Source organism: Garra rufa, chromosome 9 (assembly GCF_049309525.1).
Source record: "Garra rufa chromosome 9, GarRuf1.0, whole genome shotgun sequence".
Taxonomy (NCBI): domain Eukaryota; kingdom Metazoa; phylum Chordata; class Actinopteri; order Cypriniformes; family Cyprinidae; genus Garra; species Garra rufa.
The window spans coordinates 8894530-8918744 of NC_133369.1; the positions used below are offsets into that span (position 1 = coordinate 8894530).

At 35.2% G+C, this 24215-nt stretch overlaps 4 protein-coding genes across 5 annotated transcripts in view; 2 read left to right on the top strand and 2 right to left on the bottom strand.

The window, feature by feature from the left end:
- otud7b (OTU deubiquitinase 7B) overlaps positions 1–7829 on the bottom strand; it is a 42041-nt gene extending 34212 nt beyond the window's left edge. For both annotated transcript variants that reach the window (XM_073846992.1, XM_073846991.1), the window contains exon 1: positions 7670–7829. The gene's annotated coding sequence lies outside the window, so the exon portion shown is untranslated. The remainder of the gene's footprint in view (positions 1–7669) is intronic.
- A 1150-nt stretch (positions 7830–8979) lies between these two features.
- On the bottom strand, positions 8980–14135 carry rbm8a (RNA binding motif protein 8A). Its single transcript, XM_073847359.1, has 6 exons — positions 14047–14135; positions 13524–13583; positions 13364–13441; positions 12497–12633; positions 9536–9672; positions 8980–9373 (listed from the first exon to the last, which is right to left on the bottom strand). The coding sequence occupies exons 1-6, from the start codon at positions 14111–14113 to the stop codon at positions 9328–9330; spliced, it is 525 nt and encodes a 174-aa protein (XP_073703460.1). The 5' UTR covers positions 14114–14135; the 3' UTR covers positions 8980–9327.
- A 5177-nt stretch (positions 14136–19312) lies between these two features.
- On the top strand, positions 19313–20159 carry LOC141343355 (apolipoprotein A-II-like). Its single transcript, XM_073847953.1, has 3 exons — positions 19313–19391; positions 19595–19721; positions 19840–20159. The coding sequence occupies exons 1-3, from the start codon at positions 19346–19348 to the stop codon at positions 20057–20059; spliced, it is 393 nt and encodes a 130-aa protein (XP_073704054.1). The 5' UTR covers positions 19313–19345; the 3' UTR covers positions 20060–20159.
- A 3010-nt stretch (positions 20160–23169) lies between these two features.
- Positions 23170–24057, top strand: LOC141343412 (type-4 ice-structuring protein-like). Its single transcript, XM_073848012.1, has 3 exons — positions 23170–23215; positions 23473–23599; positions 23811–24057. Exons 1-3 carry the CDS (start codon positions 23170–23172, stop codon positions 24025–24027), a joined length of 390 nt encoding a protein of 129 aa, XP_073704113.1. The 3' UTR covers positions 24028–24057.
- Positions 24058–24215: the final 158 nt, after the last annotated feature.

Below are 24215 nucleotides of genomic sequence, written 5' to 3' on the forward strand. Positions count from 1 at the left end.
CTTTTCACCAGGGTAAATAGCAAAAGTAATACTTCTATAGCAAACAAATCGCACACTACCAGTCAAAAGTTTTTGAACAGTCTTGTCTCTTCTGCTCACCAAGCCTGCATTTATTTGATCTAAAGTACAGCAAAAACAATAAAATTGTGAAATATTTTTATAATTTAAAATAACTGCTTTCTATTTAAATATTTAATAAAATGTAATTTATTCCTGTGATCAAAGCTAAATTTTCAGCATCATTACTCCAGTCTTCAGTGTCACATGATCCTTCAGAAATTGTTCTAATATGTTAAAATCGTTCAAGAAAATGTTTTATTATTATTATCAGTATTTAAAAGATAAGTTGAGTACATTTTTTGAAAGATAAAGAAGATAAAGATTTTTTGGGGAAAATAAATTATAAATGAATACTTTCATATAGCACGGATGCTTTACAGAAGCAGAATTATGCTAAAAATTCAGCTCTGAAATCAGAAATAAACTACATTATAAAGTATATTTAACTAGAAAACGATTATTTTAAATTGTAAAAATTCTTCTAAATTTTACAGTTTTTGCTGTACTTCAGATCAAATAAATGCAGGCTTGGTGAGCAGAAGAGACTTTTTCAAAAAAACAAAAACAAAAAAAAACATTAAAAATCTTACTGTTCAAAAACTTTTGACTGGTAGTGTATAATATATACAACTCATCTAACGTGTGTACAACACCAACTCAACACAAATGATCTACAGCCTAAGGCATCCATTGCTCATGTGAATCCCCACGTGCTGCAAACTCGACAGCCAGGCATCTTTGCGTCAATCCCTGTGATGTCATCCCAGGCGAAAGACTCCTCTACAGCTTCTCTGGGATAGGATTACGGCTGCTCTGGATTGACACTGATGTTCAGGGCATGAAGAATGAGCCATGTGATCAGCACACTTTCACACCAGGCACTGGGCCCGGTGACAGTCACAGTGCCGGTGGCTTGGGTAAACTGACGGTTGCATGGCTGATATTGTTTATTTGACTCACTGGCCACTGTTTAAGACTAGAGGTTCTGCTTTAGTTGCACAATATAATCTGTGGAGCTCTGAAGAATAGAGGTTGCTAAAAGAATGCTGTGAAGTTGACGCATAGGTCTAGGGCAGAGAGGTATGCTGCTAACGGGACTCTCCAGAGTAATGAATCAAACCGTGGGCACTGGCTGACGTCACATGGCCTTTTGGAGAAACCAAGAGAACAGTTAGTTCCTAGAAGCTCCTTGCTTTAGAAAAAACAACCTGGGTTTTAAAGCTACACTCAATTAGATAAGTTCAAGATGATGCTTTTTGACTAGACATTATGTGAGCAGTCAGTCACTTTTATCCAGGGTCAATTCACCTGGAGCAAAGGGACAATGCTGATGGTGCACACTGGCTCAATATCAAATGAAAACATATTTACTCAGCTAGAAGTCTAAAGCTGAGGGTCTCGGGTCAATTTAATATAGTGCCTGTGTTTATCGGGCTAGATGATTGTTGTGGGAGCATTTTGGCTCAGTGCTAACACGGTAAGTGATATGGAGTCGCTGCCCCACCTGCTCTCATTCACCAGCTGTTCACAAGCCCACTGGTGAGGGGACACCTCTTAAATTTTCATAATTAACAAGTAGCACCTGCAGGTTCTTACCTGACACCCAGCTCACAATAAGCTCTCAAAAATAAATAAACAAAATAAGGAATTCCACATAAACACAGACTGATGTGAAGCACTGAATAGAACGTTTTCACAAGCGTCATCAATCGGCCATATTGGTCGTACTTAATGTAAACAATGCCACTGAATTGAACGAAACTTGCATATTTTGCTGATTATTGCTGATAAAAATGGTCAATTATTGTCACGTTTTGGGCTGTATTAATCAGTCAGACCAGGAAAAACATTTGGAAAATGGAAAAAGTTCTAACAAATCAAGGAAAAGAGTGCAAAAAATGTGTTTGTGGTTGGCCAAACTGAACCAGGATTTCCAGGGCAAGAATCTTGACAACATTCGTGTTTGTTCTGATCATTTCCGGTCAGGTTGGTGAAATATTAGGTTAATATCTTAATTAATACTGCTTGTATGTATCTTTACCACCTATTAATTTTAGTTTGTCAAAATATTTTGCCGCCTTCTGCTTACTAAGTCCTTCTCTATATTATTGATTTAGCCACTTGCACGCGTTTTTTTCTGTGGTTTAGACAGTGTAAATTAGCAGAACAACGTATTTAGTAGTACATTAACCATCAAAGCAATCCATGCTGTTGTTTACATCCGAGTATCGCCAATATGGCTGCTTATCTGGGTAACTTATCAAATCATGATCCAAGTGCAAACCCTGTATATAAGCATCGGTTATCATGCTTCTGAAGGAGATCCCATCTTCTCACAGACCACGAGTGGTCAATTATGTACAATGTCTGCAGGCTATTTGTCAAACTACTTTTTAGGTGTTACCTTCAGCATGTATGAAAACAATAGCAAGCAAAGCCAAAACCATGACATTTGAGGCATTTTAGAAATCCTGGCAAGGACATGGTCACTCCACAGGTATCACTATTACTATTAAATAGTGACTGTATAGCATTCTTATAACAAACATGCACAATGCTGCAAGCTGGCCCAACCCAAAAATGATTATTAAACAATTCCTGACTCTGTTGATAAACTATGCTGACCACTTAAACATGCTTACCAGCAGAACATTTTAGCATGTTTTTAATCATTAACACTTCCTAAATTAACATTCCTCAATCATTTGTAGAGGGTTTGCACTTATGTCACATACTGGTGATACTCAGATGTAAACATAAAGAAAGACTGCACAGTGAATGTACTACTGAATACGTTGTTCTGCTAATTTATGCTGTATAAACCACAGAATGATGTGTGGAAGCTACTAAATCATATAGAGAAGGACTTAGTAAGCAGGAAAGGGTGCAATATTTTCACAGACTAAAAGTTAACAGGTGGTAAAGATACATACGAGCAGAATTAATTAAGATACTAGCCTTATAATTCACCTACCTGACTGTAAATTATAAGAACAAACATGAATGTTGTCAAGATTCTTGCCCTGAAAATCCTGGTTCAGTTTGGCCAATCACAAACACCTTTTGGTTCCTCAGTTTTTTTGCACTCTTCTCCGTAACTTTTGGCAGTTTATAATACTCCAAATGTTTTCCCGATCCAACCAATTAGTACACCTCAAAAACACGACAATAATTAATCATTTTCAGCAGCAATAATCAGCTAAATATGCGAGTTCAGTGCCACTAATATGGCCGACTGATGACATGTCGTGAAAACACTCTATAATGCAATGTACTAGACTAACAAATGATGACGTTTAGACCTCCAAAGCACAGTCCACTCTTGTTCTTTAGTTTCAGGTGTGCTGGAAATAGAGTATGACTCAGAGGGAAAAAGCTCTAAGATCATGTAACTTTCAACCTGTTTACTTCAAAACAACACACAAAACAACACACTTTTCTGGGTATTACACAATGTCTGTGTGGTAGTGCGTAAACTGTACACTAAAAAGAATAGTGCAACATGTCTAAAACAGTCCATTTCCAGCTTATGCCACAACCCAAGACCATCACACAATCATGACATTAGTCTGAACAGCCTGAATTAAAATAAAAGCCTATGAACTTCACCATGACTAACAGACAACTACAGGTTTAACAGAGCTACAGCACAGTTAAACACACATACCAGCCTAAGACTACGTAAAATAGTTACTTAGTGAACTGTCTTGGGGTGTGACATGCTAAACTCCATAAAAAACTACGTCAAACTGCATTTTTCTAATTGTATTATAATGATTGTGCATGCAGCTTACATGACTTCATATTAATTTAGAACCGGCATGGAATATTTTTACTTTTAAAAACTAATTTGTCACAGAACATGTTGAAAAATAAATGTCCACGTTCATCTGTTAACTATGCAAGTACAAAAACAAATACGAAATCATAATGACGCTGATGTGTGGGTCTGTGTTTAAACTGCAAAGGCTTAGATACTGTTATTTTCAAGGTCCACACAAGAGAAAAACAAGCCCAAGCTGTCTAAAACCCCAAGACTTTGTTTGCATGTCCTACTTTCATGTTTAGGGGTGGCTGCCTTCACTAAACAACAAGCTGACAAAAGAGCTTGTAAATACAGAGCTGAATAATTCAGGGCTGAGTGTAACCGTACCCACACATTGTAGGGATTCAAACCATGGCAGCAAGTGCCCACAGCTTTCATTTTAAGCGGGGCTCCGTAATGAGCGCCCCACACTTTGAGATCTGTCAGATTCCACCAGAAGAAGAAAAGAAGACAAAAGAATGACAGTTGTGGAAAAAGATGATCATTAACTTAAATTCCTTACAATTTCACGTACACATTTGGGTCACTGGAAAACACTGTTCTGAGATGGATGCAATCACACAACAAAACATTAAAGCTGTCATTATGCTGTAATATGTGACCCTGGACCACAAAACCAGTCATAAGGGTCCATAAGTTTATACATAATCTGAAAGCTGAATAAATAAGCTTGCCATTGATGTAGAGTTTGTTAGGATAGGACAATATTTGGAATCTAAGGCAGCAAAAAAAAAAAAAAAAATTAAATATTAAGAAATTTGCCATAAAAGTTGTCCAAATGAAGTTCTTAGCAATGCATATTACTAATAAAAAACTAAGTTTTGATGTATTTATTGTAGGAAATTTACAAAATATCTTCATGGAACATGATCTTTACTCAATGTCCTAATGATTTTTGGCATGAAATAAAAATTGATAATTTTGACCCATACACTGTATTTTTGGCTATTGCTATAAATATAAATATATCTGTGCAACTGTTTATAGAGTGTTTTCATGACGTGTTATTAATCGGCCATATTGGCGGCACTGAATGTAAGCAATGCCACTGAACTGAACAAAACTTGCATATTTGACTGATTATTGCTGCTGAAAATAGTAAATTATTGTTATGTTTTGGGCTGCACTAAGCATTCGTAACAGGAATAACATATGGAGTAATATAGACTGCCAAAAGTTCTAACAAATCAAGGAGAAAAGTGCAAAAAACTGTCTGAAGAACAAGATGCGTTTGTGGTTGGCCAAACTAAACAATGACTTCCAGAATCTTGACAACATTCCTGTTTCTTCTTATCATTTCCGGGTCAGGTACGTGAAATATTAGGCTAATATCTTAATTAATACTGCTCACACGGATCTTTAACACCTAATAACTTTAGTTTGTCAAAATATTGTGCCCTTTCCAGCTTACAAAGTCCTTCTCTATAAGATATAGCAGCTTCCACACGTTTTTTCCGTGGTTTAGACAGCATAAATTAGCAGAATAACGTATTCAGCAGTACATTAAAGCCACAATATGTACGATTTTTGATTAAAATATCCAAAAAACACTAGAAGAGTGTTATATATTTCACTGACTTGTGTACTTACATTATCCAAAATGTTTCAAAGAATGTTTAAATCTATAGAAATAAGCAATTTTAACTAGTGTAACGGACCATGTCATTGCGTCACCTGCCAATGGCGTCATAAAACATGGGAATCCCAAAACGCTTTAATGTAGGGCTGCACGATTTTGAGAAAAAACCTAATTGCGGTTTTTCTGACAAATTTTGATTCGATTTTTGTTCGTTCGATACTTTTAAGTGCATAAAACTAAAATTATGAATAACATATGTTGTTACTTTTACGACACAGAGGGTTAAATAAACTACATACATAGTGATTGAGGACATACTTTACTTTTAGCACTCTCATTTAGCTCCACGTCATTCTTCGCGAATCCAAAATAAGTCCAAACAGCTGAAGTACCACCCTTCTTGTTAACCAAGTGCTCCGCCGCTTCCTCTCCCGTCACCGAAGAAGTGCCTTCGGCCATTTCTGCACAGTTACAAGCTTTTAATATTGGCACAATTCGAGGTACACGTTGTGTGTTAGCTGCTTTGCTGCTGACAGAAAGCCGGTGCACTGCATACAACCTTGTTTCCATTGCCATTTCTAATTGGCCAGCAAGGCAGGAACGCGAGATTCGACCATTTTGATTGGCTAATAGGTTTGTCACTCAAATGTCAGAGGCGGGGGAAAAAACCTCAGCCTCCCGAGGTTAGGTTATTGCGGGAGTTAAAACCTCAATATCGATGCGATAAAGGTTAATCGTGCAGCCCTACTTTAATATGTTACGTATTTTATCAGACATTTGACGAACACACAGAGTAGCATTATAACAGAACTTTTAACACACTCAAATGTATTTAGTATGATAAAACAGTGCTGCTTTTCCTACATACGCATGACCGGAAAAGCGGAAGTGGTTGACTGTGGCATAATAAAAACTCTGCTTTTGAGCCGTGCATTGCGCTCGTCCCTCATTAGCAATTGCTCTAGCGGCCTTGTTTCGCTTTCATGACTTTCAGCACCACCCTGCTTCATACTACAGAGACCTTAACAAGTCTTTAATACATTAGGTTGTCTATGGACATGATTTCTGCCCAAGTCCCGTCGGATCTCATCAGCTGTGTCGATGAAGACAACAACTCCCATGATTCCACATTCAATCACGGTGTCATCAAACTACGCCTTTGTTTCTTTGTATGTTTTGAATATGCGCCCTCTAGTGGCGAGGACTCACATCTTGTGCCTTTAACCACGCAATCAATACTGTTGTTTACATCCGAGTATATCCAATATGGCTGCGCATCCGGGTAACTGACCAAATGGTGATGTAAGTGAAAACCCTCTGTTCTTAATCGGTGTTAGACTGCGAACTTCGAAATTTGCAAGACTATGATTTTTAGCTGCATTTGTCATATGAGGACAACAACTGAGGATGCAGATCAGGTCATCATATAATACAGTGAATGTAATATACACCATGAATCAGTATGAGACACACTGCACACATTATAAACTAGAGTCTATAAAGCAAATAGTAAACAATATGATGCACGATATATGCAGTATATAACACCCATACATGACAACCAAATACATGAAGCACGAAGGGTCAGTGAGCTGAAAGGAGTGGCCACAACCATAGGCTGCCAGATGACAGCTTCAATAGTGATCAATAATCTAAAAAATGTTCACTTCTTAATAATCTAAACCTTTAAAACTACACAATTAAAACAAGTCTTTCCTCCAGACTGTCATTGCTTGACCAGATAGTTAGCTGCTCGGCTAGCGGACAGTGAGTGTCTCTCAAAGTTGCTGAGGGGCAATATTGCGTTAGACCACAAACTGAGAATCAAGTCTTGTTATATACACTTAAGAGCATTTAATAAAACTAGTAATGAACTTTTTATAGTTTGTGAGGGTTAGTTAATATAGTTTCAGCAGTTAAAGAAGGGTCAGCCATTCGCTCACCGTCCCCTCAGAGTGTCCAGCCTAAAACATGACCTAACGGCCAACTTTCTCTTATTAACGCTCTACTTTTCTACAGTTTTTCCAAAGGAAACATCTAATCTGCTGTCAAACTACGGATAGAACGGAAATAACAGTAAACGTACACTTTCCTTTTATCTCCGACACCCAGGGGCTGATGAAAATCGACCCGGTTCCGTTACAAAACGCTCGTGAGGGGTTTTCGGGCTCTCGTAGCTAAAGCTAATGCAGTTGCGCGCTTACCTCGAGCGGCCTCGCGGAATTTCTCTCTCATTTCCTCGCACTCCAGGCTTTTCTGTCGCAGATAATCACTTCCCCCGGGGTAATATGGTAGTCAGCTTTGTGTAAATGTCAAAAATACGTCTAGCTTCTAGTCTTAAAAAGACTTGACGACTAAGTACATTCTTACTCCCACAACAACAACAATGTCAACCAAGGCGCTACAAATCCGCCCATCTAAGGAAACTCAACTGGCCGTTTGAGCCAATCAGAGAGAGAGTTGCGTTTGACAGACACGGGCGTGAGCCAATGGCGGTTGGAGTTTCCTGTTAAGCTCCGCCTGTGGGCAGAAAAGGGCAAATGTGAGAAGAGAGTGGGAGCTCAGTATTCCACGCTGGTTGGTTAACCACATTGTACATGATGGGCATCGGTTTGAAGAGCCTATGAAAGAAAGTCGGACCTGAGTGACAGTGACAAAGCAATAAGCAACTATTTTATTTAAGGGGGACCGGCTTAGTCATGATGTAATTTGCTGATGCTGGAAAAATGTCATCAGCATCTTGTCTGGTCAATTCCACATATTCTGTCAGCATGACCTCATAAGCTATTTTTCCTCTGTGATGATAAGTTAACGCCTATAATTTGTTGGAAAAATGGACTAAAAACATTTCCTAATAGAGATATGACATTCCTCCGTGGTGTCAATTCCAGTTCTGATGAAAAATAAATCATAAATAGGTCAAAGTAAATCTAATAATTGTTCCCAAAAATGTATTTTTCCCCTAAAAAGGACAAGGACAAAGTAAAAACAAAATATAACAGTTAGAAAGGATACTTTATCAAATTATGAAATTATGTGTCTTAGTAGCATGGGTATATTTGTAGCAATAACCAAAAAGACATTGTATGGGTCAAAAAAATATTTTGTGCCCAAAATCATTAGGATATTAAGTAAAGATCATGTTCCATGAAGACATTTTGTACATTTTCTACCATAAAAATACCAAAACTTAATTTTTGATTAGTAATATGCATTGCTAAGAACTTCTAAGAATATTTAGATTTTTTGCACCCTCATTTTCCAGATTTTCAAATAGTTGCATCTCAGCCAAATATTCATTGTTCTATCCATACATCAATAAAAAGCTTATTTATTCATCTTTCAGATGATGTGTAACTCTCAATTAAAAAAAAAAAATACTTTTGTGGTCCAGGGTCACATTTGTGGTCAGTGAGTTAAAACGTTAAATGGCAAACTTGTAAATTCTTAGTAAAAACTGTGGTTGTAAAAAACAGAATAGGCTCAAATGGAAAGCATGACACAAACAAAGATCTCAAACCAAATTAATTTATTGGAAATATACAAATCGCTAATCATAATAGGTTTCAATGAGTGAACGTCTACATACATTTTTAAAGTGTACGGTCACTTTGTACAAAAAAAAAAGTAGTAAATAAAACCGACAGCTTCAACACATGTATGCTTCAGCAGCATCTGTCATTCTTCAACAAAAGACCTACAGACAGTTACCGAATAACTAACAATTAAGACTCCCCCCTTCTCAAAAACACTAAAATCCTTATGTGAAGAGATACACACACTCCAATCTGACTCCAAACTGTCTTGAAAAACAATGCCACACTGGCTGGGAAACAGACACTGGAGTCAAAAGCGGGGAAAATCAACGTCGCCGTCTGTCAGGGCTCCTGCTGCGTCTTCTTCCACCCCTAGAGAAAAAGCACAGCGGTCCATTAGTCATGTTCTATTACGACCTGTATCATTACCAAATTCAATAGAAGACAAATATCCGCTACAAATGAAGTTTGTGTGAGCGAGTGAAACGGTCGGAGTATATAAATCCAGTTTAACAGAATCAGGAACTGACTCACCTCCTTTTGCTCTTAGGGGGTCCTCTTACAAAGCACCAGTCAACGCTGATTGGTTGCCCCATAAGTTCCTGGCCATTCAGCCCTTCCATCGCTGCCTGGGCTTCTTTGTAGGTCTCGTACTCCACCAGTGCATAGCCCTATGAAAAACAAGTCTCATTATTGGCCAAGATAATGTTTCAAACAACAAAGGGATGCTTCTCCACTGGGTTGCCTGGTTCCAGAATTGCCTTTTACATTCTTTGTCTTGAAACAAGTCAAACTAAACATTTTATGCATTAAGGTGTTAGCTTGACCTGAGGAAAAAAATCTGATGATTGTCTAAAATGGGCTTCTCAATGACTGACAGTGATATACATAAAACAATTCAATGACAAAAAAAAAAATTACACATGCACAAAAGACAAGGTCTGAGTGTTCATATTCACAGAGCATCATGGGATTAAAAAAGCCAACAGAACACAGCTGAATAGACCAGGGTGAGTTTAAAAGTTTTGAAGTTTTTAACATTAACATAACATGCCATACTCCATCTGACACACATGTACATACAAAAAATAAATGATAAAGCAATTAAAAAAAAAAAAATGTCTCTCTCCCGTTCCACCACTCAAATTTATTGAAAATGCTTGAATAGACAAAATATCAAAGATGTGCATCACTAGTCAAATGTAAAGCTGCCACAACCATACATTAACCTAACAGGAAAGCTCCCTTGACAATTATTGGAATGCTTAAGCAAAAGAAAGCATCAATATCATCATATGAAACACTGCTCAAACACATTGTGTGTTCTGTTTAAAACACTGCCATCTGGTGGATAAAATCATGCACATTCAGGTGTATTCCTGTTAGGGCTGTATACCTTGGAGAACCTGGCGATACGATACATACCTCGATACACAGGTCACGATTCGATACGTACCTCGATACAGAGCTGTCTCGATACGATTTGATACAATGTGACACGATTCGATAAGATTCAATAAAAATACATGGGCCACAGCCAATTAGTTAATGCTGAACACATTTACTCAACAAACAGAGCTCTGCATTTTTCTTCAATTTATTGAAGACAAAAGTGCATTATAACAAAGTGCATTTTGCTTAAATATTTGCAACTTTAAGTGCTCTGATTAATTGTACACAAATTGTATTAATCTGGAAATTACCACATGTCAACATTTAACTTTCCAAGGGTACAGTCTGAGCTCACACAAGCACAAAATCTTCTTCTTCTTATTCTTAACTTCTTATTAAATCTTATAATTCTTTTTTTGTGACACCATGTACTGCCATAACATATTTCACTATGAAATCACTTAAATGCTACATCTTGCTTTAACATTTGGCACAACAACAAATCTACCTCATAACAGGATGGATTTTTAAAATCTTAAGTCTAAACCAGGTTTGTCCTCAAAAAGGCAGGTTGAACAAAAATCACTGCAGCAACAAAACAATAACCTGAGGATACTCTTGGTAATGCTAGCTTTATCCTATGACTTAAGATTTTTGTTCAAAAACAGAAGCTGGTCAACATGCTTTGAGCTTAGTACACTTCTCTGTGCTGTTACTCCATGAGTTTTTTGAAACTCGCGGGCGGCGCTGCGCCCCCTAACGGCTGGGCGGAGTATCGATACTAAGGGCTAGAATATCGATACTGTATCTTTTTTTATTATATCGGTATGTATCTAAGAATCGATATTTTGAGCACACCCCTAATTCCTGTTGCATACCACAGATTGAACAACTCTATATAAATATTATATTTATTGTATGTTTTTTAATTGGTCAGGTTTTCAGAGTCAATACATAAATGCAGAAAAAACTTTTTCCAAAATTTAAAAAAGTCAAAACAAAAGCCTGCCATCAATTATTTCAACACAGAAAATAGCAGCCATTATGATGAAAAATTCATAGTTAATATATAAATGGATAAATGCAGACTTCAAATGCATAAAACTCTAAGTCTGTATGGGATTTATTCTTTAAAATTAGCATTTTTATCAGCCTATAAAAATAACATTGGACATTTTTGAAAATGAAAAAAGGAAATCAATAACTGACTAATAACCTTATTAAATTAAAGTGAAATTACTAAACCCAAATATTGGAGCTTAAAAGATATATTGCTTACCAAGCCTGTTTATTTGATCCAAAGTACAGCAAAAACAGTACAACTTTGAAACATTTTAAATATATATATAAAAAAAAAAACGTTTTCTGTTTGAATACATTTTAAAATGTCATTTATTCCTGTGATTTCAGCTGAAATTTCAGCATCATTACTCCAGTCAAATGATCCTTCAGAAATCATTATAATATTCTGATTTGCTGCTCAAAAATGTATTATTATTATTATTGTGGTTTAAATAATAAGCCGAGTAGAATTTTGTCAGGTTTCTGTGATGAATAGAAAGTTCAGAAAAACAGCACTTATATTAAATTGAATTTTTTTGTAACATTATAAATCTCTTTATCATCAATTTAAAGCATTCTTGCCAATTAAAAGTATTTAAAAAAGTATTTCTTAACCAAAATTAAAAAAAAAACTCCAAAAGACTGCAAACTTTTGAATGGTAGTGTATAATGTTACAAAAGCTTTTTTTTTCAGATAAATGCTGATGTTTGTTCATCAAAGAATCCTGAAAAAAAAATACTCAACAGTCTTAAATACTGATAATAATAAAAAATGAACAGAAAATCAGCATAGACACTGGAGTAATGACGCTTAAAAAGTAGCTTTGATCAAAGGAATAAATGACATTTTAAAATATATTAAAATAGGAAGCAGTTACTTTAAATAGTACCAATAATTTTTCTGTACTTTGGATCATATAAAAGCAGGCTTGGTGAGTAGAAGAGGCTTCTTTAAAACACATTACAGACTTGAAATGAATTATGCAAATGTGCAACATATCAAAAAAAAGTACACCAGAGCAGATAAAGCTGCAAACCTACCTTAAGGTACCCGGTTCTTCTGTCCAAATTTAAATGCAAGTTCTTGATTTCTCCAAACTCTGCAAATTTGTCATGGACATCCTCTTCCGTCGCCTCCTCATGTACACCAGTCACAAACAGAATCCATCCTTCAACAGCTGAAAGACACCAAAACATGTTAAAAATCACAGCCACTTGACTTTATTTAGATCACAAAGATCAAGCGAGAGAAGCCATTGTCAGAAGTCTGGCCTTAATATCAAACTTCCCTGATTACCTCTGATTTACAATATTTCCCTTTTGGATATGTTGTAGGGCTGTGCAATTAATCGTAATTCGGCTTCGATTTCTGCTTTAAACGATCATGAAAATGCAGTAATCGAGATGAAACGATTATATTATTCATGTAAACCCTTGTCAGTTATGTCTTAAATGATCATAAACGGTTGAGAATGAAAATACGTGTAACAGTATATTGGATTTGTGTGGCACTTAAAGCGGCAACAAATATTCCTTCTGCCGTCTCTGTGATTAATATTAATAAAACGCAAAAATACAAAGAAAAAACACTCACTGCTCTTGAATGAAGGGCTTTTGTAGTTTTAATAAGAAACAAAGCATGTTTAACTATTACGGTGAAGACGCTGTTTTATTTTACATCCAAATAATTACATTCAATTTCTGTAGTATTGTTAGACTACTTTAGACTTGCATAAAAGTATTCAGTATTTATTTTTTTCTGCTGTATTGCCATCTTAATCACTAATATAAAGTTTTGGACCCAGTCATAATCGTGATTACAGTATTAACCAAAATAATCGTGATTATGATTTTTAGCCAAATTCGAGCAGCCCTAATATGTTGTATAGTTCAGTGAGTTTTACTTACATCTCTGTGGTCCAGGTTCATCTCCATCCTGTTCTACTGTGTCATAATCCTCTCTGACTCTAGACCTAGCTCCCTCCTCTGTGAAATTAAACAGCAAACATCATCAGCACAGGGTTTATTAGCAGGCAAAAATCACAAGATTGGAGATGAGGTGACTTACCTGATCCAAACCCACGACCCTTCCTCTTCTTGGCTTTCTCTTTTAACTTGTGAATGCTCTCTGCAAGATCAACAAAGCAAAATAATCACTCTTAGAATGCATTCGAAAGAACTGAAACGTTTTAAAGACAACTCCATGAGAACATGAATTTAAACTAACATAAAAGACTGCAGTGAAGAATGAAAGCATAAAAACAAATACTATGAACATAACGTACACATCTGATCCTGACTTTATCGACCACACACTTTTTTGGCCATGATAAACGTGAAAACGTGTCAACTTTTCACACGTAAGACGTGTGAAATCTAAAATCAAAGTAAAGAAACAAAATAAAGCGGAATCAATACAGCGCGCCGCTCGTTTGAATTAGCTAACTATTAGCACGCGTGCTAATCAGACTAGGCCCGCCGGATATAAACAAGCCTATTTCATATATTCAACACTAACCGACGGCTGAAATTAGATCATGTCACATTAATAAGATGCCTATGCACCGTTTAAACATAAATAAGCACTGTACCGTCGCCATCCTCGTCCATAGGAAAGTCTTCACCTCCCGCTTCATGAAGATCCAGTACGTCCGCCATGATGCCTGATTGTGAGTGAGCGAGTGTGTGCGGCAGCTAGCATGCGCAGAACTCAATGCGACGCTGCGTCTTGTTCAACTTCCGTGCGTCAAATGAGGTTCGAGTACGTCGCCATCTGTTGTTTTGGAGGAGATAATAACGTCTTCGTATCGACAATACTATACAACCAAATATCATATGTTACCCAGGACTACAAAACCACCAGTGTTGCTGGTAACGCATTATAAGTAACGCGAGTTACGTAATTAGATTACTTTTTTCAAGTAACTAGTAAAGTAACGCATTACTTTTTCATTTACAAGAAAATATCGTTATTTTTTTCAAAAAACGCCAGTTATTTTTTGTTTCCTTTATGTATTTAATCCTATTTTATTAATGGCTTTGCTGCTGACCTTTGTTGATCCAATTCAACTATACTAATAAGCAAAACTTACTTTTGATTAACTAACATTTGTGCTTCATTTTTCTCATTGCTGAAGAGTGTTGAACTTCCTTTTCCTACAGTTCTACTGTAAAGACGTGAATTTACTTTTCTATCAGGCTTATTCATTTCACTTTCTGGTTTAAAAGGGCTTTTACTTTTGCTAAAAATCGAATTTTTTATATTAAAAACAAACAAGCAAGCCTTGCTTAGATTTAAAAAGTAACACAAAAGTAATGTAATCAGATTACTTTTTTCAAGTAACTAGTAAAGTAACACATTACATTTTCATTTCATTTGTTATTTAAAAAAAAAACACGTTACTTTTTGTTTCCTTTATGTATTTAAACCTATTTTATTAACCAATGTCTTTGCTGCTGACCTTTGTTGATCCAATTCAACCACTAATAAGCAAAGCTTACTTTAGATTAACTAACATTTGTTCTTTATTTTTCTCATTGCTGAAGAGTGTTGAACTTCCTTTTCCTACAGTTCTACTGTAAAGCCGTGAATTTACTTTTCCTTCAGGCTTATTCATTTCACTTTCTGGTGTAAAAGGGCTTTTACATTTGCTAAAAATCTAACTTTTTATATTAAAAACAAACAAGCAAGCCCTGCTTAGATTTAAAAGGTAACACAAAAGTAATGTAATCAGATTACTTTTTTCAAGTACAGTAACTAGTAAAGTAACGCATTACATTTTCATTTCATTTCAGTTGTTTTATTAAAAAACGCGTTACTTTTTGTTTCCTTTATGTATTTAATCCTATTTTATTAACCAATGTCTTTGCTGCTGACCTTTGTTGATCCAATTCAACTACTAATAATAAGCAAAACTTACTTTTGATTAACTAACATTTGTGCTTCATTTCTCTCATTGCTGAAGAGTGTTGAACTTCCTTTTCCTACAGTTCTACTGTAAAGCCGTGAATTTACTTTTCCTTCAGGCTTATTAATTTCACTTCCCGGTGTGAAAGGGCTTTTACTTTTGCTAAAAATTGAACTTTTTATATTAAAAACAAGCAAGCAATCCTTGCTTAGATTTAAAAAGTAACGCAAAAGTAATGTAATCAGATTACTTTTTTCAAGTAACTAGTAACGTAACGTATTACATTATCATTTCAGTTATTTTTTTAAAAACGCATTACTTTTTGTTTCCTTTATGTATTTAATCCCATTTTATTAATCAATGCCTTTGCTGCTGACCTTTGTTGATCCAATTCAACTATACTAAAAAGCAAAACTTACTTTAGATTAACTAACATTTGTGCTTCATTTTTCTCATTGCTGAAGAGTGTTGAACTTCCTTTTCCTACAGTTCTACTGTAAAGACGTGAATTTACTTTTCCTTCAGGCTTATTCGTTTCACTTTTTGGTGTGAAAGGGCTTTTACATTTGCTAAAAATCGATTTTTTTGTATTAAAAACAAACAAGCAAGCCCTACTTAGATTTAAAAAGTAGCACAAAAGTAATGTAGGCTAATCAGATTACTTTGTTCAAGTAATTAGTAAAGTAACGCATTACATTTTCATTTCATTTCAGTTATTTTTTTAAAAACGCATTACTTTTTGTTTCCTTTATGTATTTAATCCTATTTTATAAACCAATGTCTTTGCTGCTGACCTTTGTTGATCCAATTCAACTATAGGCTACTAATAATAAGCAAAACTTACTTTTGATTAACTAACATTTGTGCTTCATTTCTCTCATTGCTGAAGAGTGTTGAACTTCCTTTTCCTACAGTTCTACTGTAAAGACATGAATTTACTTTTCTATCAGGCTTATTCATTTCACTTTTTGGTCTAAAAGGGCTTGCTAAAAATCAAATTTTTTATATTAAAAACAAACAAGCAAGCCCTGCCCAGATTGAAAAAAGTAACGCAAACGTAACGTAACACTTTACTTTCCATAAAAAGTATCTAAGTAATGTAAGTGACTTTCCCCAACACTGAAAACCAGTCAAAAGGGTATTTTTTTTAAATTGAGATTTATACATCATCTGAAAGCTGAATAAATTCGTTTTCCAGTGATGTATGGTTTGTTAACATAACAATATTTGTTAAATTTGTTAGATAATATTTGGTCAAGATATTTGAAATATTTGAAAAAAAAAAATATTGAGAAAATCGCCTTTAAAGTTGTACAAATGAAGTTCTATTACTAATCAAAAATTAAGTTTTGGTATATTTACGAAAGGAAATTTACAAAATATCTTCATGGAACATGATCTTTACCTAATATCCTAATGACTTTTGGCATAAATCGACAATTTTGACCCATACAATATATTGTTGGCTGTTGCTACAAATATACCCATGCTACTTAAGACTGGTTTTGTGGTCCAGGGTCACATATAGATAACAAACACGAACAAACAGGACAGGAATTAAACATTTTCTATTAAATAAACACAAATAAACAATACACAAAACATTTATTTATTACTTAGTACAGTTTAAAAAGCCGATGTCTTTGGCGTCTTCTTATTTAGACAAAATTATCCACCATTTGTAAATTTTATGGGTCTGACTTCCGGTCTCATCCACACCCTGCTATTTTTAGCTATGCCTTACCATAATATTTTAATGTATTATCTTATTTATGAGCACACTGGCTTGTAGTGCAAATAGTTTTATCATTTACTGCGCGTTGTTCTTCTCGTTGTTTTTCTTATAGTGGAAAAAGAACTGGAAGTCTCACCCACAGGCTTAAAATATAAAAAGACTGATTCATTGAAACCTCATTTATACATTTAACATATTTTAAACAACACTCATGATGATAACTAAATGGTAAAGTGTTAATAAATATATAAATCTACTTTAAACAAGGCCCAAAATGATGAGTGTAAAGTTCAGTGCTTTCATTTTTAACGCTGAACTCTAATAATCCCTTTATTGGGCAAAAGGAGACAAGATAACCAGGAATACCCTGACTGTAGATATTTTCCTTACTCCGCAGTCTTAGATAAACCCAATCAGTTTATGATAGAATAACGGCTGAGCTGGTCAGTGTGGACGTGGAAGTCAAGGCATATGATCCGATGTCTGCTTATTGTTTGCCGTTTTTTATTTCTTTATTTAAAGTAGGCCTACTATTGTCAATCTTTTAGATGCCAAAGAAAATATTATACATATATTTGGGTAAAAAAATAGTTTCTATTAAGTTACATTATTATTTTTTTTAAATTCACTATAGTAGATGTATTATTTGTTAATTTTTTTAGTTATTTATTTAAATAAAATGTATTATGTATTTATTCATTCAAATGTATTTATTTAGCTTGATTTTATTTTTGTATCATTTTTTCCCCACATTTCTTTTCACATTTTTACACTTTTTTCACTAACAGCCCTGCACTATTTATGGCCCCTGACATTCCCTGGACCCCAGTTTTAAAACTGTTGAAAACCTTACGTGAGGATACAGTTGAGGTCAAAAATTTACATACACATTGCAGAATCTGCAAAATGTTAATTATTTGACCAAAATAAGAGTTATTTATACAAAATGCATGTTATTTTTTATATTTAATACTGACCTGAATAAGATATTTCACATGTGATATAATGTGTTTCACATTGTTCATGAGTCTCTTGTTCCGAAAAATCCTTCAGATCCTTCGATTTTTCAGCATTTTTGTGTATTTGAATGCAACAATGACTGTATGATTTTGAGATCCATCTTTTTTACACTGAGGACAACTGAGGGACTCATATGCAACTATTACAGAAGGTTCAAATGCTCACTGATGCTTCAGAAGGAAACACAATAAATTAAGAGCCAGGGGTGAAAACTTTTGAACAGAATAATGATGTGTACATTTTTCTTATTTTGCCTAAATATCATATTTTTTTTCATTTAGTACTGCCCTTCAGAAGCTACAGAAGATACCTACATGTTCCTCAGAAGACAAAATAAGTTAAATTTACCCTGATCTTTAAATTCCAAAAGTTTTCAGCCCCCAGTTCTTAATGTATTGTGTTTCCTTCTGAAGCATCATATTGTTTGAACTTTTTGTAATAGTTGCATATGAGTACCTCAGTTGTTCTCAATGTGAAAAGATGGATCTCAAAATCATACAGTCATTGTTGGAAAGGGTTCAAATACACAAACATGCTGAAAAACCAAAGAATTTATGGCACCTGAAGGACATTTCTGAAGAACAACAGGCAGTTTAATTGTTCAGGACAAACAAGGGACACATGGACAACTATCACTAAACAAAAACACAGCTGTGGATAATTCAGGTAACAACACAGTAGTAAGAATCAAGTGTATGTAAACTATTGAACGGGGTCAGTTTTTTAAATTCAACTATTATTTCCTCTGTGGACTATATGTAAACGTCTCTTACATGAAATGTCTTATTCTTATGTGCTAATAAAAATAAAAAACATGCATTTGATCCCTCTTATGTTGGTAAGCTCGTAATACTGATCTCATGAGGTACTTTGAAACATCACAAATTCATCATTTGAGCACAAAGAGTAAAAGAGATTACTGCTGAACTTTGATTCAATCACTTCAGTGTCAGTTAAAGCCTAAAGGTTCAGTGTGTGTGGATGATTTCATCAGCACAGGTCACCCTTTGAACTTGTCCTGGGACTATATAAACCCACAGCTCTTTGGAGAACACATCATTGGCTCTAAGAACCCTTAGAAGCAAGGTAAGATTACAGCTTCATTGCATATATGATCATGTCAAACTCTGCTGTTGATTCTTAATGGGAATTTATGAGGGTATGACTAGAAACTGAAATTAATTATTGTCTCTTTCTGTTCAGGCAACTCTCGCCCAATCTGCAACCATGAAATTCTCCCTCATCGCCACCCTTGTTGTTGCTCTGGCCATTGGTGAGGCTTTAAACTGCATTAACTTGTGATTGTGTGTATGGTAACTCAGTTTAAGGGTTAAATTACATAAACTAGCACAATGCATGCAGTGGGTCTTTTATAAGTACTTAACATAGCAGAGTCGTTCACCTGATTTAGCTTGAGTGGCTGAGTGTAAAGACGCAAGACTGTATATTGATCAAACATTTCTGTTTATGTTCCAGGCTCTGAGTCAGCATCTCTGGTCAAGAGAGACGCTCCTGCCGAACTGGAGAAGATCGCCAAGTACTTCCAGGATCTTGTAGACAACCTGAAGAACGTTGAAGGCCCTGAGCTGGCCAACAAGGCAAAGTAAGTCCATCATCATCGTCATACTTTGTGGTTAAATCTTCATCTCAGCTGTGAACTTGAATGATCAACACAATTATTATACATTTTATTAATGAATTCTCTTTGGTTTGTGTTGCAGCGCTTACTTTGAGCAGAGCAGAGCCCAGTTCCAGCCCATGGTTGAGAAGCTCCAGGAGCAGCTGAAGCCCCTCTCCGGCAACATTGAAGACCACATCAAGCCTCTGGCTGAATCCGTTCAGGCTCAGGTCGCTCCCCTGGCCGGCATGGTCCAGACCCACGTTGAAGATGTCCTCAAGTTCGTGGCTGACCAGACCAAAGCCATCCTGCCTCCTCAGTAAAACCATAGGAATCACTATTAGTTCTTTTCCATTGTGACGCAATCTCTTCATATGTATGCTGGTATGTTTGAAATAATAAAACGTTTTTTAAACTGAAAAATCACATTCTACTGGATGGTTATTCAGTTGTCTTACATTGTCAGGAAACGAGAACTTTGAACACTTTTTACTAGATATTTAAACATATTTCCAACACTTTTTTTTGAAAGGCTGTACATTTTAAGTAAAATAGCTACAGTGGGTGATGATTTGAGGGTCTACGAATTTGTAACTCTTTTGTTAACAAATAAGACCTAACTGATCATCAGAGCTGGGTAGATTGATTAAAAATTGTATCCGTTACTGATTCCAAATTACATGACAATAACTGGAGTTAGTAACGTAATCCGTTACATTACACATTTTAGGTAATACTTTTAGATGACTTTTGACCTAATTCGTTCAATTAAATCACATTGATTTAAATAGGATAATATTGTACCATATTGACATACAAAGAGTAAGAAAAGATATTCCGTTCATTGTTATTAACAACGTGAAGCGCATTAAACATTATATTACATCAAGGTTTCCCAAACTAGTGTGTGTTAAGGAACTGCAGTGGGTTTATGAGTTTATTGAAAATTAATATTTAATTAAATCATAAAATTAAACATTTTTGTTTACCTGCATGTCATGTGACCATAACCAATGTCAAAGAACCACGTGAACATGCAAATGTGCAATATTTATGAAGTCAAAAGTTGACATACATCTTGCAGAATCTGCAAAATGTTAATTATTTTACTACAATAAGAAGAATCATACAAAATTCATGTTATTTTTTATTTAGTACTGACCTGAATAAGATATTTCACATAAAATATGTTTACATATAGTCCACAAAAGAAAATAATAGTTGAATTTATAAAAATGACTGTGTTCAAGAGTTTACACACTTGATTCTGTTGTTACCTGAATGATTCACAGCTGTTTGTTTGTTTGTTTTTCAGTTATAGTTGTTCACGAATGCCTTGTTTGTCCTGAACAGTTAAACTGCCTGCTGTTCTTCAGAAAAATCCATCAGGTCTCACAAATTCTGTGGTATTTCAGCATTTGTGTGTATTTGAACCCTTTCCAACAATATATGATTTTGACTATATGATATATGATTCGACTATATGATTTTGAGATATATCTTTTCAGACTGAGGACAACTGAAGGACTCATATGCAACTATTACAGAAGGTTCAATGTTCCCTTATGCTTCAGAAGGAAACACAATACATTAAGAGCCAGGGGGTGAAAACTTTTGGAATTTAAAGATAAGGGTAAATTTAACTTGTTTTGTCTTCTGGGAAACATGCAAGTATCATCAGTAGCTTCTGAAGGGCAGTACTGAATGAAAAAAAAAGAAAGAAGATATTTAGGCAAAATAAGAAAAATGTTCACATCTTCATTCTGTTCAAACGTTTACACCCTCCGGCTCTTAATGCATCGTGCTTCCTTCTGGAGCAACAATGAACATTGAACCTTAAAATCATACAGTCATTGTTGGAAAGGGTTAAAATACACAAAAATGCTGAAAAACCAAAGAATTTGTGGGACCTGAAGGATTTTTCTGAAGAACAGCAGGCGGTTTAACGGTTCAGGACAAACAAGGGACTAGTGAACAAATCTAACTAAACAAAAAACAACTGTTGACTTCAAATGTATATTAGGAGAAAAAAAAGTTTTTGAATTTGTGTATTTTAATGTGTTGAAAGACAAAAGCCTTCAAAAGACAACAATATGTGGTTAAATAACCTACAGAGTGATAATTCAAATAAAAATCAATGTGTTCATCATTAGTTGATGCAATGTTGAAACACTTCTAAAACCTGAAATGATTTTTGTAAATCAGTGGTCAAATGTTGTGTTGCCACCTGAATAATGACTGATCTTTATGTCAATATCCACAAGACTTTTAAGTGTATATAAGCAGTAAGCTATTTTAGAAAGGAAAAATTAAAAGACGAAAAAGAAGAATTAGACAGAATCAATTATTAAGTATTAATTATTTATTGCTATTGTGTATATAATATGTAATGCATAAAAAATAACTAGACTCTGATTACTAGTATTTTAAAATGTAATTTAATATATTTACAAGTACTTAATTTTTGGAATCTGATTACGTAATCCAGATTAGACATAATCAGTTACTACCCAGCTCTCCTTAGACTATAGTCTTAAAGAGGTCATGACATGAAAAAACTAATTGTTTTAGATAACAAATGTAATAAGGAATATATATATATATATATATATATATATATATATATATATATATATATATTTTTTTTTTTTTTTTTTTTTTGTGCCATTTTCCTCACATGACAAAGAATTAAAGCAGTGAAGAAAAAAAAGCATTTCATAGAAACCATTCTGCGAGTGTCACTCAGTCTGCTTCCATCCTAATTTTACTGCATTAAAATATTTTATGCATGCAAAATCAGACTCAAAGACAGCTATGAGACCGTTTCATACAATAAAAGAAAAGAATAAAAACCAAGAGGTACAAATAGGTTCAGGTAAAAGCTGTGATTAAGTTCATGAATAAAACTAAATGTTAACACATTCTCATCACCACACATGCCATTTTGGGGATAAATTTATTTCAATAAAATTCCAAAACAGTATTTTCAGACAAAACCACATTGTTTACTCCATTTCTGTGTGCGAAAACAAGCCGGTTTATTTCTGAACACACAATAAGTCTTCTGCAGTGTCATCATTAAACCTGATGAAGACATCATGTGACTGAAACATCACAAAAATGCACTAATTAAGCACAAACACAGATTACTATTGAACTTTGATTCAATCACTTCAGTGTCAGGTAAAGCCTAAAGGTTTTGTGTGTATGGATGATTTCATCAGCACAGGTCACCCTTTGAACGGGTGCAATCCCAGCGTCCCGGGACTATAAAAACCCATGGTTTCTTAGAGAACTCATCATCTCAGCATCTGGCCTAAGAACCTCTGGATACAAGGTAAGATATAGCAATGCTCAAACTCTGCTGTTGATTCCTAAAGCAAATTAATTAATGTCTCTTTCTATTCAGGCAAACTCACCCAAACCTGCAACCATGAAATTCTCCCTCGTCGCCATCCTTGTTGTTGCTCTGGCCATTGGTAAGACTTTAAACCATGTTAACATGTGATGCTCTCTGCAAGATATTTAGCATTTTCTGTATGTAATACGGTCACACAGACAGAAAATAAAACAATGTGTGCAGTGGGTATTTTATCTTCACTCTGTAAAGTACTTAACATAACAAAGTGCTCTGTAGAAATGTAGTCTTTCACCTGATTTAGCTTGAGTGGCTGAGAGTAATGCCATTTAAGATGTAAGACTGTATATTGATCAAACATTTCCATTCGTGTTCCAGGCTCTGAGTCAGCATCTCTGGTCAAGAGAGACGCTCCTGCCGAACTGGAGAAGATCGCCAAGTACTTCCAGGATCTTGTAGACAACCTGAAGAACGTTGAAGGCCCTGAGCTGGCCAACAAGGCAAAGTAAGTCCATCATCATCATCTTGGTGCAATGAATCTGCAACTTAAACAATGTTAGTGAAGAAAACAATTGTTCCCCAACTGATCTTTCATTGAATACTTTTTAAATAACAAATTCTGATTTGCAAAAGGAATAGATTTTTGACATTTTTAGTTTCAATGACTAATTGTTTTTAGGCTAAGGAATAGTGTTGATTATCGTTTTGTGTTGCAGTGCTTACTTGGAGCAGAGCAGAGCCCAGTTCCAGCCCATGGTTGAGAAGCTCCAGGAGCAGCTGAAGCCCCTCAGCAACATTGAAGACCACATCAAGCCTCTGGCCGCCTCCGTTCAGGCTCAGGTCGCCCCCCTGGCCGGCATGGTCCAGACCCACGTTGAAGATGTCCTCAAGTTTGTGGCTGACAAGAGCAAAGCCATCCTGCCTCCTCAGTAAAGCCAAAGGAATCCCCCTTAGTTTTCTTCCATTTTGTTCTCTTCAGTGTATTTAAAACAATAAAATGTGATTTAAAGATCAAGGTGAAATCTCTTTCTTTTTTCCCCAACAAACTGTGTTTTTTCTTTGCACATTTCACATGTATTAAATGCAGTAGTCATTTTGTTTTTCTTGTGCTACTAATAGGA